Below are 16,076 nucleotides of genomic sequence, written 5' to 3'. Positions count from 1 at the left end.
GTGGCAGGGTGGTACTTGCGGGGGGTCGGGGGCACCTGCTGGGGTGGGTGGGGTGGGTCTGCAGGGCAATGCCTAGGGGGGGTGAATGGTATTAGCAAAGTAGATAGAGAGTGTCACAAGTGGCTCCCACCAGCATCCTGCCAGCTGGGCTGCAAGTAAACTGGCATCTGCTGGCACTTTGATTCCTAGAGACAACTCCAGATCCTTGGTCTTCCTGCACATGCCCTAAAATTAAGAACTCTTTCGTGTGTCACCCAGGTGCTTTCCAGCTGCTGCCTGCGTGCTGGGCCTCAGACAGTAATACAGCACCATGGCCCTGGAAGAACGGAGTCTGCTTCCTATAGCCCTCTGGCTCTCTTCGAGTTGAGCTGCACTGATGTTCCGAGCCAGCCGGGGGGTGAGGGGTGGGGGGCTCATCTTCCCAGTGCCGGTCCCCAGGAGTTCCTGACGTGGGTCTCGATTCCCTTGCTCCTCAGGGATCACCTCTGTACCTGTGATCTCCCCTCCTGCTTCTGGGCCGCTGCACTGGGGGTCTGGTTCCCAGCCTTGTCTCTGTCCCTCTCACCCTTCTTGCTGTGACATTTTCTTAAGTATTTGGCTGCGGACAATCCGCTCTGCCGGGCTTCAGGTCATTTTCCGAGTGTTTCATCGTATGTAGTTGTTGTCCCAGTGTGTGCACGGGAGGAGGTGAGCTCACGATCCTCCTCCTACATCATCTTCCGACTGTTGTAAAAGCCTGGCTACTCAGGAGGTCGGGCTGTTGTTGGCTGCTACTACTGATGGAGTAGCTCAAGTGAGACCCTCCGGTGCTAGAAAAACATGCGTCAGTATGCACGGATGGGTTTTTCTTGTCATTTTTACAAAACATGGACTCAGGCCATACCTTGCTCTGCAGATCGTTTCCCCACCCTAACAACCTAACAAAACATCACGGATATCCCCAAGGATAACAGGTACAAGTCTGACTTGGGAGAGTGGGGAGAGCAATGGCGAAGGTTATTCTGGCCCCTGGGAAAGTACAGAGGAGAAAAACAGGACGGTCTTTCCACGGGGAGCGGAGGAGAGGAGGACAATGCTCGTGACTCTCCGAGGCATCACATGAGGCCCTGGGAAGAGTCACTAATGACCCTACTTAAATTTATGCCTTTCCCCAAGGAGACCTGCTTTCCTTCCTGTTAAAAATAAAGCAGAAAAGAAACTGCACTAAAGTCTTAATTGAGCTCTCTTCACCTTGTCTCTACCCAGAATAAAACAACTTCTCTTGCTTTCCTGTATATAATGACTTTTGTTCAGGTGAAGTTCAAAATGCATGTCTTCTGCTAATACTGCTGTGCTTACAGACCCCGATCTCATTTTCTGAATCCCAAAGCATTCATAGCTATGTTCTATCTATATACATATACACGCATATATATGTGTGTGTGTGTGTGTGTGTGTGTGTGTATATACACACACACACATATATATATACACACACATGTATGTATATATGGAGCACTGGGCACTGAATTATACAACATTCAGAAAAGTATGTAAAACATCTATACTGTTTAATGAATAACTATAAACAGCTGTAGAGATGCCGAATAGGAAAGAGAGCGTTGCCTGCCCCGTGTGCCCTTCCTGATAGAGACTCCCTCCTTCCCTCTCAGAACTTTGGGGTTATTATTTCCTGGATTTATCTGAGTCTGAGTGTTCACACAAAAATTTAGTCTTTTAAGTCGATATAGTTTTTTCCGTTTCCTAAGGTAGTTTACGGATTTCATGGGCCACTATTGCTTCTTGCTTTGTATTCCTTCTGGCTTAAGGACGTCGGTAGTTCTTTTAGCAAAGGTTTATTAGTACTCAGTTGTCTGTCTTGCTAGCTCTGAAAAATCCCTTCATGTTGCCCTCCCTCTTGAATGGTAATTATGAGGATACAGGACATCTAGAGTTGCAGCTGTGTGTTTTAAGCGTTTTCAAGAGATCCCTTAGTCTTGACGTTGCTGTTGCTGTAGAGGGGAATGCTACTATGGTCTGTCAATCCTTTACAGAATCCTTTATAGGGAACCTATCTTTCCATTTTTATAATTTTCCCTTTACTCTGGTATTCTGCCTGTAAGAGTCTATATGTGCATCTATATCTATACTGCTGTTAATTGCTGGAGGACCTCTGCCTCTTCAATGGTGGGAGATTTTCAGTCATCAACATTTAAAAAAAATTTTTTTTAGTGTTTATTTTTGAGAGAGAGAGCATGATCAGGGGAGGGGCAGAGGGAGAGAGGGAGACACAGCATCCAAAGCAAGTTCCATGCTCCGAGCTGGTAGCACAGAGCCTGATGTGGGGCTTGAACCCACAAACCGCGAGATCATGACCTGAGCCGAAGTTGGACGCTTAACCAACTGAGCCACCCAGGCGCCCCCAGCCATCATCATTTCAGATATTTTACGCTGGAGCTTTTCATTTTGTATTTGTATTTTTATTTTTCACTCTTTTTGTACTTTCATCTTGTCTTGCACTTTGAAAGCAAATTCCCCAACGCGGTCTTCATATCTGCAAATTCTTTCCCTAATGGTATCCATTCCAGAACTTCCTGCTTAATAAGCTTTAAAAATTTTTTTTCAAGATTTTTCCAACTGTATTTCCAGAATTTCTAATTGGCCCTCCCATTCCCACGTTCTTAATTAATAGTGAAAAGGATAGTTCTTTTTTAAATGCATGTACTCATTGGGTTCTTGCTTTAAAAAAAAATTTTGTTTTCAAAGCTATTTTCAGATTCATTGGGTGAATCCTTTTGCTTTTACATGTGTCAGATTTTCCTCAAGTGCTCTAAAAAAATTTTTTTAAGTAGGCTCTGTGCCCAGTGTGGGGCTTGAACTCATGACCCTGTGATCAAGACCTGAGCTAGGAGGCGGACTCTTTGATTTCAGCTCAGGTCATGATCTCACAGTTCGTGGGTTCAAGCCATGTGTCACGCTCCACACTGTTAGCAGAGTCTGCCTGGGATTCTCTGCCTAATTAAAACATATATATTTTCAAAAAAAAAAAAAAAAAAAGACGCTTCACTGAGCCACCCAGGCACCCCACAAGTGCTTTAAAATGTTAATGTGTAAGCTCATCTTGAATGGGATTTCTTCTTGAATCTATACATTGGTATCTGGTTTTCTGAATGTCCTAAATGGGGGACTCCTAGGGCAGGGCCAGCAAAGTGCTAGGATGATTGCTCAGAGCTCTGGGTTCTTGGGAACAGTCCGTGTCCTGGCTTCCTGGCTGTACCTGCCTTTACCCCAGTCCCTCAAGCAGGTGATGACCGGCCTGGGTCCTGGGCACTTGCCAAGTCCTTTTTTCTGAAGCGTGTCTCAGGAGAGGAAGTGCGCCTAGCCCTTTGTCATCTCTCTGTGCATGGCCTTCACCCCCATTGCATCAGCACCCAACAATGATAGGAAATAAAGAGTTATAAAAGGAATAGGTCTAAGGAAACACAAAGCGTTATAAAAGGAACACAGAGAGCTATAAAAGGAACAGGTCTAAGGAAAGCAGACTGAATCAGTAAAGGCAAACCTAGAAATGGTGGGAACTTGTGCAGTGAAAACCAAGCGGGTAGTGAGAAGAATGGGTATGTATTTGTGTTTAAGACTTTTGTTATCTCCAATATTTATTATAGACATATATTTCTTATTATAGAAAATTATCCGGTAAGGAAAAAAAATTGAGACTCATTTTATCCCAGAAGAAAATGGGAAAGCTCTTACAGCTGGCCCAGAAAGTTTCACAAACGATGTCTCTAACATGTGTTGGGTATAGTCAATAGTTACTCTGGTTCCACTCAAGAGGTGCCACAGTTGGGAGAAGGAAGGCTTCCATGTAGTTTCTAAGAAGCCAGCATAACAAAACCTGACCGAGAACTATAGACTGTCCGTGCAAAAATCCTAAGTAAAATATGTATGAATGCATACATCACAGAAGCACATTGAGTGATCTAATCCTTCTGTGCTTTGCTCAGAAATCCTCTGTCCTCTCTTGAGATGACTACCCCGATTTCAGCTGATGGCCCTGCTTCTAGTTTCACATAGGGTAGAGGAGAAACTACATGGGAAATCTGCCCATCCGGGGCCCCATGCCATAGTCCTGCCTTCGTTCCTGCTGGCCCCGGGGTCCTCTCTCTCCTGTACCATCATTCCCTTCTGTAGCTCTGGTAAATCACGCCCATCAGCAGCAAATACATCTTCAAAAGCTGTCCTTCACCCCACAGCCCCTCCAGCTACCAACCCATGTCTCTTGTCACCTTCACAGCAAATGTCCAAGAAGTCATATGCTCCCCATCAGTGCATCATCTGCTCCTACTTAAGCTTAAAGCTTTGAGTTTTTATTAATTATATATGCACAGAGTTGAAAGTCAAGAAGTACTATAAGGATTATTATACCACACACAAAAAATAGCATTCTCCTTGTTCACCGTCACTCCAGCCCTCATGATTCCTGCTCCTCAACATTGAGTTCTTTTGATTGTTGAGAGTTCTTTAAAAAAAGTACTTAAAAGGCACGTTCTTGGTTTTTTAGTTTTTAGGGATGATCTTTAGGGAGAAAGATTTGGCTGTTTGCCCTAATTCTCTCATGTTCTCCTGTGGAGGTATGTCCACTTTGAGGTATATAGATTTGTTTATGTTAGGATTTTCTTATTCCTACTTTCGATCCTTGCGTCGTCTATAAGCCTTTGTTTTAGATGGATCTACGTGTTTTTAAACTTTAGAGTCCTCGAAGTCTTGGAGAACATCTTTGGTTATAAACTGTTCCTGGCCTGTGACAAGATCTTCATGGTGTTCTGTACCTTTAGTTTTTTTCAATTTTTATTCCCCCCATTGATGCTTTTATTAAAAAAAAAATTTAATATCTTTATTTATTTTTGAAACAGAGAGCATGAGCAGGGGAGGGGCAGAGAGAAAGGGAGACACAGAATCCGAAACAGGCTCCAGGCTCTGAGCTGTCAGCACAGAGCCTAACACGGGGCTTGAACTCACGAACTGTGAGATCCTGACCCAAGCTGAAGTCGGATGCTTGGCCCAGGCACCCCTACTGATGCTTTAATTCTTTATGATGAAATCTGAAACTTCCAGAAAGTTGCAATATTAGTACAAAGAGTTCTCCTATACCCTACATCACTCCCACCCCCACCAGGGCTAACATCCTGCACCACCACGGTGCAGTTATCAGAACCTCGGTTTTCACTGGTTTTCCCATCAGTGTCCCTGTTCTGTTCCAAGATGCTGCCCCGGATCCCACATGGCCTGTGGTGGCCGTGTCTCCTTAGAGCCTTCCAATCTGTGACACTTCTTCCGTCCTCTCGTCTTTTATGACTTGACACTTTGAAGAGTACTAGTCAGTAAGTGTGTACTGTGACCCACTAGTTGGGTTGGGTGCTTTCCCATGATTCGTTTAGCCTGAGGCAGCTTTGGTAAGACTGTCACGGAAGTGATGTAGACTTCTCAGGAGGTACGTGATATCAACACATCTTAGTACTGATGGTAACATTCCTCACTTGATCAATTCTCTTTCCAATGAAGAAATTTCTTGAAGGAAGGTATCTTGAGACTATACAGATTTCCTGTTTCTCCTCAAATGTTTACTAATTTTAGCATCCACTGTTAGATCTTTTTCTGCAGAATTATTTCTGTGCCATCTCATTGGTGATTGTCTATTTTTTTCATTCCTTTTTCCATTTATTAGTTGGAAGTCTCCTGTCAGGAACAGCTATGTCTTCCAGTGCAAACACATTTATTTCTGTATTTACCTCTTTGTATATATTTTTAAAAGTGATGTTATATTGATAACTCTGGTTCCCACGAGACCATTTTGGAAGGGTCTGTGTATATTTCTACTTGTTCAAGTGGTGGTTATAAGCTGTGCATGTTTATTTAAATGTCATTAATGTGTTACTGTTTTTGTCGATATCTTGAATGAGATTACCTATCTGTCCCCATCTCCCACCACGCATTTCCAACTGTTCTTTCTAGAAGAAAGTGGTTAGGTGCTAAATACAAAACTCAGTGTCCTTAAAGTTGGAGTCTTTGTTTAGAGGTACAGCCATATTTGTGAATGGAGATAATGAGTATGAATTGTGGTAAAGAGGTAAAATCATTTGGTGACATGTGTGGCATTTAGTGACTTAGGTTTTTCTCACTAAATGTGTTGCCAAACCATCCTTGCATTATTGGGATAAACTATTGATTTGTAACATATTGTTTGTCCAGTAAATATCTGGAACTGACTTGCTAACTTTTTAAAGAATTTACCTATGACTCTGAGGAGAAGAGGGGGGAAAGGTGTACTATCTTTCTCCAGTTTCTTCAGGAAATTAATTGGAGCATTTCTCTTTGTCTGTTGACCTCCTCCGTGGATTAACATTAGAACTGTGTTCTTGGGACACCTGGGTAGCTCGGTCAGTTAAGCTTCCGACTCTTGATTTGTGAGCTTGACCCCCACATCAGGCTCTGTGCTGACAGTGCAGAGCCTGCCTGGGATTCTCTCTGTGTCTCTCCCCAGCTGGTGCTCTCTCTCGCTCTCTCTCTGTCTCTCTCTCTCTCTCTCTCTCTCTCAAAAATAAGTATTTTAGAAAATTAAAAAAAAGAATTATGGTCTTGAAATTCATGTAGAACTTGGCTTTAAAACCATCTGAATGTAACACCTGTTTTACCTGAGAGCTGTTTCAGTGCTCCGGGACTTTGTGAGTATTGTATTGCCTCTTGAAACAATTTTAGGCTGTTTACATTCTTCAAGGCAGTCACCCATTTGCCCTAGTTTACAAATGTATCTTCTCAGTTGGGGGGGTCACTCTCCCTTCCAGTATTTTCTCTGGTATTGTTTTTGTTCTTACTTCCCTCCTTTATTAAGCAGGCCAGGAGTTTACGTGCTTGATCTCTTCAGTGAATCAACATCTGTTTTTTCTTCTTTTATATTTTGCTCAGTTGGCTTTTATCTTTATTTTGTTCCTATCTTATTGGTATTCAAAACTTTTTTGAGACGAACAGTGCATGCATTTTCAGTCTTCCCTGTGGTTTGAGGGCAAGCGTGTTCCTTTTCAAAATATAGTTACGGCATAAATAGTTTACTGCTGTTCTCACCAACTCATGAAATCGTTCTTTCTTTGTGACCAAGTATGAAATCAAGTTTGTAAAGCTTCTGAGAAACAGAAGGATAAACGGTGTCTGTTATCTGCTGCAGTAGGACAGAGTTGTGTATCTCTGAAATCAAGCTGGTTAGGATTAGCTTGATCATCTGTCCTTGATTTTTTTGTTTTAATCAAGTAATCTGTGTAGGAGCCTTTGGTTGATAGGTGGAGGTACTATCCCCGTTTCCTAATTAAACCCCCGGGACTCTCCCATCCAGTTGTAAACCAAACTATCATCCCACACAGCTCCTCTTAATGCTCATTGATACTTCTGTATATGTGCTGCCCCAGCAAGCACATCTTTGGCAGTTTGGATTTTAAATTGTACTGTGAGATTAATTATTTCTTGCAGTAACTCTTCCATTCCTGCGGGGGGGGGGGGGGTGGTGGTAATTTTTGGGTAACCTTTCTTTCCTCATGCAATACCCTGTTGGTTTTAGGCTTATTTCCTATAGACATGCAGTTAGATTTTTTTTTTTCTTTTTTAATAGGAGGATTGAGCCCATTCACTGAATCAAATATGTTCTACCCTTCCCTTTTGAATACTATACATTTTTACTCTTGGTCACGTTTCTGTTTCATTTTTCTAATGATCCTAATTAAACTTAATTCTGATATTTCAAGGTAAAAAAAATTGAACTCCCCTCTTACAAGATGTTTTTTTTTTTTTAATTTTTTTTTCCAACGTTTCTTATTTATTTTTGGGACAGAGAGAGACAGAGCATGAACGGGGGAGGGGCAGAGAGAGAGGGAGACACAGAATCGGAAGCAGGCTCCAGGCTCCGAGCCATCAGCCCAGAGCCCGACGCGGGGCTCGAACTCACGGACCGCGAGATCGTGACCTGGCTGAAGTCGGACGCTTAACCGACTGCGCCACCCAGGCGCCCCCCTCTTACAAGATGTTTTATGTGCCTACTGAACCCCCAGGCATCAACGTCAAAACTTTTCAGGACACCTTTTTTTTTTGGTTTTGTTTTAATGTTTGTTTATTTTTGAGAGAGAGAGAGTGTGAGCAGGAGAGGGGCAGAGAGAGGAGACACAGAATCCGAAGCAGGGTCCAAGCTGTCAGCACAGAGGCTGTGGGGCCCGAACTCACGAACCGTGAGATCATGACCTGAGCCGAAGTCGGACGCTCAACTGACTGAGCCACCCAGACTCCCCAGGACACCTTTATTTTAACTCTCAGCTCCAGGGTTTTCATATGTTTATTATTTTCAATTCCAGACTGGCACAAAATTTTTCATAGTGTATTTGTTTCAGGGACCCTGGTACTTAAAGAGACTTACACTCTAAAGCGTCACTGTGTTGCGGAATTAATTCCTTTTCTTCATCTATCTAGAACATCGATTCAGGTGCTCTCCTGAGGTTTCTAAGACCTTGCATATCCACAAATACATTTCTGTTGCCTTGACATGCTGGTGGCCGTTTGCTGAGTTCTTCAGTCCTCCTAGTGCCGAAGACAAGTCTGATGTTAGTTTTATTTGATTTTCTTAGTAGATAACTTGGTATGTTGGGAAGTCTTTTTTTCTTCCTTGGAATTCACACGTTTTATAGGCAAACGTCGGATATCATGGGTGTGGCTCCAGGCCACCACAATGAAGCAAATATTGCAATAAAGCAAATCACATTATTTTTTTGGTTTCCCGGTACGTATAAAAGTTATGCTTATAGTCTATTAAGCGTGTGATAACGCGTATGTATCTTAATGGGGTTTTTTTGGCAACCAAATTTTTAAATTATCTGAGATTTCAGTGACTCATAGTCTTCTGGCTGGTGGAGGGTCTTGCCTGGATGCGGCAGCTGCTGGCCGAGAAGGGTGGCTGGGGCAGTTTCTGAAGATAGGGATGAAGTCTGCTGCACTGACGGACTCTTCGTTTCACTGGATCACGTGGAGGCCACTGTAGGGTCATCAGCTGGCTTGATTTCAGTGTTGTGTCTCAGGGAGAGAGACAGAAGGTGGCCGACAGGTGGAGCCACAAGGAGGCACACAACCTTGCCGTCCTTCTAAGCGTGTGGTTCAGGCGGCTCCGAAACAACTAAAATAGTAACATCAAAGATCCCCATCAAAGAAGTTTGAAATATGAACCAAAACGTGGCAGAGACAGGAAGTGAGCAAATGCCTTTTGGAAAAATGGTGCCACTAGCCTTGCCTGACACAGGGTTGCCACAAACCTTCGACTGGTTAAAAAAAAAACAAAAACACATGCAGTATGTGCAAAGCACAATAAAACAAGGTGTGCCTGTGCTAGAACCCAGCTGGTGGTGTGCTTTCGATTTGTCCCTTTGCTGCTTGAGAAGGTTTCCTTGATTCCCAAAGAAGAGAAAGTTCCGTCTGTTCACTTTCATTGATAGCTCCCTACCCATCTGTTCCGCTTTGTTCATGGGGACATACTTGCCTGTAGGTGTTTTGCATCCGTTCTCTGAGGCTGTCATGGTGGTATTGTTCTGGATTGCGAGACTTTTTTTTAAAATTGTTTCTTTGAGACTGAGGGGGGGAGAGAGAATTTTATGCAGGAGCTCAGCATGGGGCCTGAGGCAGGGCTCGATCCCACAACGCTGGGATCATAACCTGAGCTGAAATCAAGAGTCGGACGCTCAACCGTCTGAGCCCCCCAGGTGCACTTGGATTGTGAGACATTTCCTCCGGGTTATATCTCTGGTCACTAATGCAGATCTCTGTTATATGCTGAATATCTAAATTCAGGAAATGAGGCTTTAATTTCAAATTCCAGGAAGTCTTTTTCAGCGCTCTACTTAGATATCCTTGAACGCTCTTAGGACTCGGATGTTGGGCTCCTCTTTGGATACTTCCGATGGCTCTACTTGAACCGCCAGCCACCTGTACCATGTGTCCACCTGGGTCCGTCTTCCTCTTACTGCCGGGCAGTGGCTTTTTCTTTTTCACTTTACACTCATGGTTTTGTCGTTCAAATCGCATCCAGCTGTTGGGCCTTCCTGATAGGCACAGAAGTCTCTGGGGTCAGACTGGCATACGTTAGCTGTTGAGGCCCAAGGAGGGCCTTCCCAAGTGTAAGGAAATCTTGCCCATCCTCAGACACCGTGACTGGCTTAGCTGCAGGGCGCAGCCCCCGTCCGGGGTCTCTAGCGTGTGTGCTGAGCTCTTCTGCATAGAGATTCACACCTCTCTTCCTGCCGAGCCCTCGCTGGGAACCATGGCCTCCTGGTCTTTCCAGCCCAACACCTGAACCCCTACCCAGCCCCATCCACCCCAGGATCAGTAATCAGAGACCCCAGGTCCTGCCAGCTTGCCCACAGATGGCGACTAGGAGGAATACTCAAGCTTTCATACTTTCTCCCATCCTATTCGGAATCTCACAAGTTTAAATCATTTGAGTGGAAGCCCTTCTCAGTTAGTGGCACAATGGATAGGATACATCAACTGAAAAGAAACTACTTTGAGAGAACAATTCAACATGCATCCAAAATGTGTTTTTTTTCCCCCTTTCTGATCTAGTATTCCATTATTAAATGTCTAGCCCCAGGAAATAATTTGTAATCAAAAAAGGTTATATGAAGACCATTATTTATAATGTAAAAAGCTGCAAACAACCTCATTGTCCATCAGCGGGAGAATGGCTAAGGGAATGAGAAACCCATACCTGATCAAACAGGCATTAATGGCTTTGAAAATCCTAACAACATTGAAAAATGCTCCTGTGAAGTAGATAAAGGGCACGTGTTCATGCGTATTACATGAATCCAACGATGGCTGTATCAAATCTGCCAAAATGCTACCTGTGGTTATGGACAAGTTGCTTAATGGAATTTTTCCAACCTCCCTTCCTTTGTTTTACTACTTTTCAAGTGTAACAAAATGGTGTTGAAAACACATCTTATAAACCATATATATAGCTAACAGGGCAAAGGACTGAGGATTGATCAAGCAATTGTGATGTGTAAATGGCTTCTTCAGAAGAAGCTTCAAGTGCTCACCGACTATTTTCTGGAGCTTTAAACTCCATCAAGCCCTCCCCGGATCAATCACTGGCTCAGAGAAGTCTTCTGCAAAGCTATTTACCAGAGTCTCTCCCTGGCAGGACAGAGGATACGGTGATAAATAGAACAAGGTTTGACCTTGAACAACGAGAAAGCCCAGGTCTACCAAACAACCCAGCTCAGCTCCCCAGAGACTCCTCATCACCGTGTGATTCCGCATCACGGAATGGCACCTGTGAGCGCCTGAGAACCAGGTGACAGATGTGGAATTCAATAAAAGCTCAAAAACCAGCAGTTGAAATGAGCTTTGCACATACTCTGACAACTTCTCTGCCAAAACTCCTTCAGAGAGCAGATCTCTGCAAGTTAACGTTCCCCTTGGTGCCCCACACGATGCCCTCGCTCCCCGCCGCATCCCTAACAGCACCCACGTGGGAGGCTTCCCACATAGAGAAAGTAAATCTAGAGGAGGGCATTTTCTTTTAAATGTACTAAGTTTCTCTGCTGTTGGTATTACCAAATTATTTATAATGTTTCCAAGTTGTTTACAACAGCTTTGCGGAGCATGGTCTAGACCAACGTGGCCCTACCATCATCTGAAACCCAGTTTATCACATCGTTTGTCCATGAAATGTCTGCAGATGGCCTTTTATGCACATGGGTTCCCGTTCCCCAGGCAACAGAATCCCAGATCCTTCTGTGGGCTGGGGAAGGTAAGCCTGACTAAGCCAGGGGTCTTCATGCTTATTTATTCCAGGTTTTATATTTCTACCATCCTGCTTCGATAAACTGATCCCGTATCTGGCAATAAGTCCTAAGAAAATAACTCTGAATTCAAGGAGGAAAAGTATAGGCACATAAAGAATTTCACGAAAGCCTTACTTGCAAGTGGACTCCATGTAAACGACCAATTTGGTAATCTACGGTCCATCCACTCAGTGGAAAAATGCTGTTAAACATTAGGTAATAGTATGAAAAGTGTTTAGAATTTCGTTTAGAGCCGTTCTCAACAAGGACAGTTTTGCCAACCCGGGGACATGTTTGGTGGTTACACAAGGGGCAGAGATGCTGCTGAACTTTTAAATGCAGAGGACAATTTCCTCCACAAACCTCTGGCCCCAAAGTTAAGAAACCTGCTTTAAAAAAGAAATACACATGGACGCACGGATTTGTAGTAGTATCATTTACATAAAGGCGGCATTGACCTAGGAAGTGAAGGAGTCAAACAGACCAAATGCCAACATTATCTACTCCTCTTCCCCAATTGGGGAAACTTCCCCAGAGTTTCCACAATCTGGGCTCAGCTCTGTGTGTGTTTAGGTAAACAAAATCATGTATTCTGGCTGAGGTCTTTTAATGGACTTAAAGAACTCAGTCTTATTGGTGATAAATTGACAAATGCGTAATTCATTCTAAAAGAAGAGCCATTTAATTAAGTCTTGGGCATTCTCGACAAGGACCTGACGACCGACTCAGGTGCCCTTTCGGGACCCAGCCTTGCAATCACAATAACAATCATGCAAGGTGATTTTCTGATCCACAACCGAAGGGTCAAGTGAAAACGACAGTTCGTGTCAATGTTTACTTTGACAGAGTCTGAAGCACTGCCATTTAAACTTTGTTTGAAAACGGGCAACTTTGCACCATCCATCGCCTTATCCTTTCCAGGCACAATTCTGTCATCGTGAGCTTATTTTACAGCAACACAAGTAATGTCTTTGGCTGTCAGGGAGGTTCTCTGGCCCCCAACTACTGTGCCTGTTAAGTGTCCGCTTCCTGCTTTTAGTGCTTCCTGTCTGTCTTTCCTTATGTTTGCATCCGGTTCCATTTCCATGTTTATAAAATGCTCTGAAGTGGAAAACTATCAAGGTTGCAGAAACTGAACGTTAAGGCAGACAGCTATGCAGAAAAGCCTAACGTTCTCTCCTCTGAGTCGAGTTCATGAATTTTTACTGCATGGACTATGGCTACAGCTGTTAAAAGGCATCTCCACCCCTGCCATCCTCCCTTCCCCATTGGATGGTTCTCAGCTTTATTCTGGAAGCTGCCTAATAAGCAACTTCCAAAACAACAAATTAGACGCTGTGATTTCTGTACCCAGAGAACAACTAGGATGAGAAATCAAGAAGAAAATCCTGGGGCGATGACCAAGCCCAAGTCAGCCTACTGGGGTCCAGAACCAGGGTTTTTCTAAGCTATCCGAAGAGGAGTGGGGTGACCACACAGTCAACCCGTTCATGCTGGGTTTTGTGGTAGGGAGAGGGAAAGATCTTGTGAGATTGGGTTGGCCACATCATGGGTTCTCGCAAAAACACATGCCCAGTGGCTTTCATTCTATGGGAGAGGCTGTCAAGAGGATTTTAAAGCTCCAAAATCACACATCCAGATATTCTCTAACCATCGAGGGAGACGTGAACTGTCACACACTGGTGCTGCATCCGGTGAGGCCGAGCCCTTCCCACCAAACCTCCCTAAACTGGTTCATCAAAGGAGAGGCTAAGGATCTTCAAGGTCTTGGCCAAAGGACCAGGAAGGCAGGCTCCTCCAGCAGCAAGGAGAATGACAAAGGTAGTGCCTATCACTGTGAACTCCTCTCCCCAGCACTGGCCACGACAAGGCCTTGGTGGATGCTGTCAGACCTTCTGAAGGGACTCCCAAGGACCCAACAGGTGGGGAAAGGCCCCCAGAAAGGATGAGCTTCTCTAGAAGAGCACTGTCTTGCCTGACTCTGCTTGCTGAAACATAACTATAAGGAACTTCCAACGGGCTTCACCCTTTCCAACTACAAGACCTACTCAAAGAACCGTACTGCCTTCTCCAAGAGGGAAGGTCGCTGGAAGGAAAAACCTGGGGTGGCTGAGGGATTCTTGTGTGATGGGCGTGTCTGGCTGGATAATGCCCAACGGGTTTAAGTCCATCTGCCAGCCGTACGCACAGGCCATTTCCACCCCACCCGGTGTTCACTCACCAGGACTGGCTGCATCTCACAGAACACCAGGAGGGAAGCCAGCTCGATATCTTCACTGTACCCGTTCTTCAGAGGAACAGATCTGAATCCTGCAGGAACGGAAAGATCATGCAAAGGGAGGCCGTTCATATCAGACCTTGGCGTTCTCGGGCACAGCCAGGGCTAGGGTGTCCAAGGAGCAGACAGGGGAGTGTCCCAAGCTGGGGGCTGACTTTATGGAAACTGGAGGTCCCATCCTGATGGTTAGGGACATGGGCTCCGGAACGCAGCCCTCACGAGGGACAGGCCCGCACAGAGAAGGGGGTTAAAGATTCATGAAGAAATGAAAATGAATCACTCAAGAGAAATCAAAACCTCCAGAACATCACACACTGAATGCAGAGTGACTACAGCGATGCTTCACGTTCTTGAATACTCCTGAGGCCAAAAGACTCAAAGGAGTAAAGCTTCCTTCACAACCCCTCCCTTCATGTCTGCTGTTAGGAGGGGGAGGGGGCAGTGTTTTATCTTTAAAGATTTCCAATAGGAGGAGATCTGTCCCTTGGCGATCCAGAGCAGTATTGATCCTCTGAAAGCCTTTCTCTATTTATAATTAGGACAGTCATTTAAATGTTTCTTATTATTTAGGGGATGGTTGAGGTAGAGCTGACTTTTTCCCCCATGAGGTAATGTTTAAGACAACACATCTCAAAAAAAAAAAAAAAGACAACACATCTCAAAGGTTGATCTGTTGTCTTGTTTTAGTAAGAACAAATACATACTAAAAATTAAACTCTTGTTCCTACCCCCCTCATAACCCCTTATTCTAGAAGGCGCACTTTTTTAAGTAGGTTTCATGCCCCATGTGGAGCCCAACGTGGGGCTTGAACTCAACCCTAAGATCAAGACCTGAGCTGAGATCGAGTCAGACACTTAACCAACTGAGCCACCCAGCTGCCCCCGGAAGAAGCCACTCTGAACGGTATCTTCCCGACATAGTCTACAGTCTTGAGTTGCTTTAAAATCACTACCAATCATACCCTAACCTAAGCAGTTCCGAACCTTACAGCTTCCATTTACGCTACCTTGGAGGTTCACATTGTGGTCCTGGTTTGCCTGGAAAGCTTTTATTTGCACTCTACCCGATTCTCCAGGACAAGCAATGCCTCCATGGGGGCACTCCCTCTACTTCCTCTGTGTCTTCCACCATTCAGGTTTCTGGCTTGTGTGATTATTATTATTTCTCTTGGAGAATGTTTAAAGGTACCATAGGATTCCTCTCTCTCTCGCTTCCCACTGTTGATGAGGTCATGCAAGCCTATACCCTCCCTCTCCTTCGTCCCCCTAATTTTATCATCTTTACAGGACAAGCGTCTAAATAATACAGCTGACCCCTGAACAACGTGGGTTCGAGCTGCAAGGGTCCACTTATATGCAGGTTTTTTTCAAAATGTACAGTACTGTAAATGTATTTTCTTACAACTTTATTTTTTTTAATGTTTGTTTTTGAGAGAGAGACAGAGTATGAGTGGGAGAGGGGCCGAGAGAGAGAAAGATAAAAAATCTGAAGAGGCTCCAGGCTCTGAGCTGTCCACACAGAGCCCGATGCGGGGCTCGAACTCACAAGCGGTGAGATTGTGACCTGAGCCAAAGTCCGACGCTTAACTGACTAAGCCACCCATGCTCCCCTCTTGTAACTTTCTTAATGGGGTCTTTTCTCTACCTTAAGAATACAGTATAAAATACAAAGTGTGTGTTGACTTTGTTATCAGTAAGGCTTCCAGTCAGCAATAGGCTATTAGTAGTTAGGTTTGGGGGGGTCAAAGGTCATATGTGGATTTTTGACTGCTTGACAGAACGATGTCCCCAACCCCCACGCTGTTCAACTGTATTTGTGTTGCATTTTGTAACCATAATTCTTGCACAGAGGGAGACTTGGTTACAGCAAAGCTAAAATCCTATTACAAGGGCCACTTGTACACCCATCACCTACATCCTCCCGTTAACCTTTTACTCTTTTTGTTTTA

General features: G+C 44.4%; 1 protein-coding gene across 3 annotated transcripts in view; it reads right to left on the bottom strand.

Annotated features, from left to right (window-relative positions):
- Positions 1-16,076, bottom strand: part of PLCG2 (phospholipase C gamma 2) — a 157,924-nt gene that overhangs the window by 10,512 nt on the left and 131,336 nt on the right. Inside the window, exons 31-32 of one of the 3 annotated variants that reach the window (XM_042968433.1) lie at positions 14,071-14,159; positions 5,004-5,087 (exon numbers count right to left, since the gene is read on the bottom strand). In XM_042968433.1, the coding sequence (XP_042824367.1) occupies positions 5,070-5,087; positions 14,071-14,159 (107 nt within the window). In that variant the 3' untranslated portion in view covers positions 5,004-5,069. Of the gene's footprint in view, positions 1-5,003; positions 5,088-8,539; positions 9,182-14,070; positions 14,160-16,076 lie in introns of those variants that run through there. The other 2 variants (XM_042968432.1, XM_042968431.1) reach the window with 2 other exon arrangements.

This window comes from Panthera tigris, chromosome E2, assembly GCF_018350195.1.
Source record: "Panthera tigris isolate Pti1 chromosome E2, P.tigris_Pti1_mat1.1, whole genome shotgun sequence".
Classification (NCBI taxonomy): Eukaryota; Metazoa; Chordata; class Mammalia; order Carnivora; family Felidae; genus Panthera; species Panthera tigris.
Note: the sequence above shows the minus strand (reverse complement) of the source record. Positions and strands in the feature narration are given on the sequence as shown.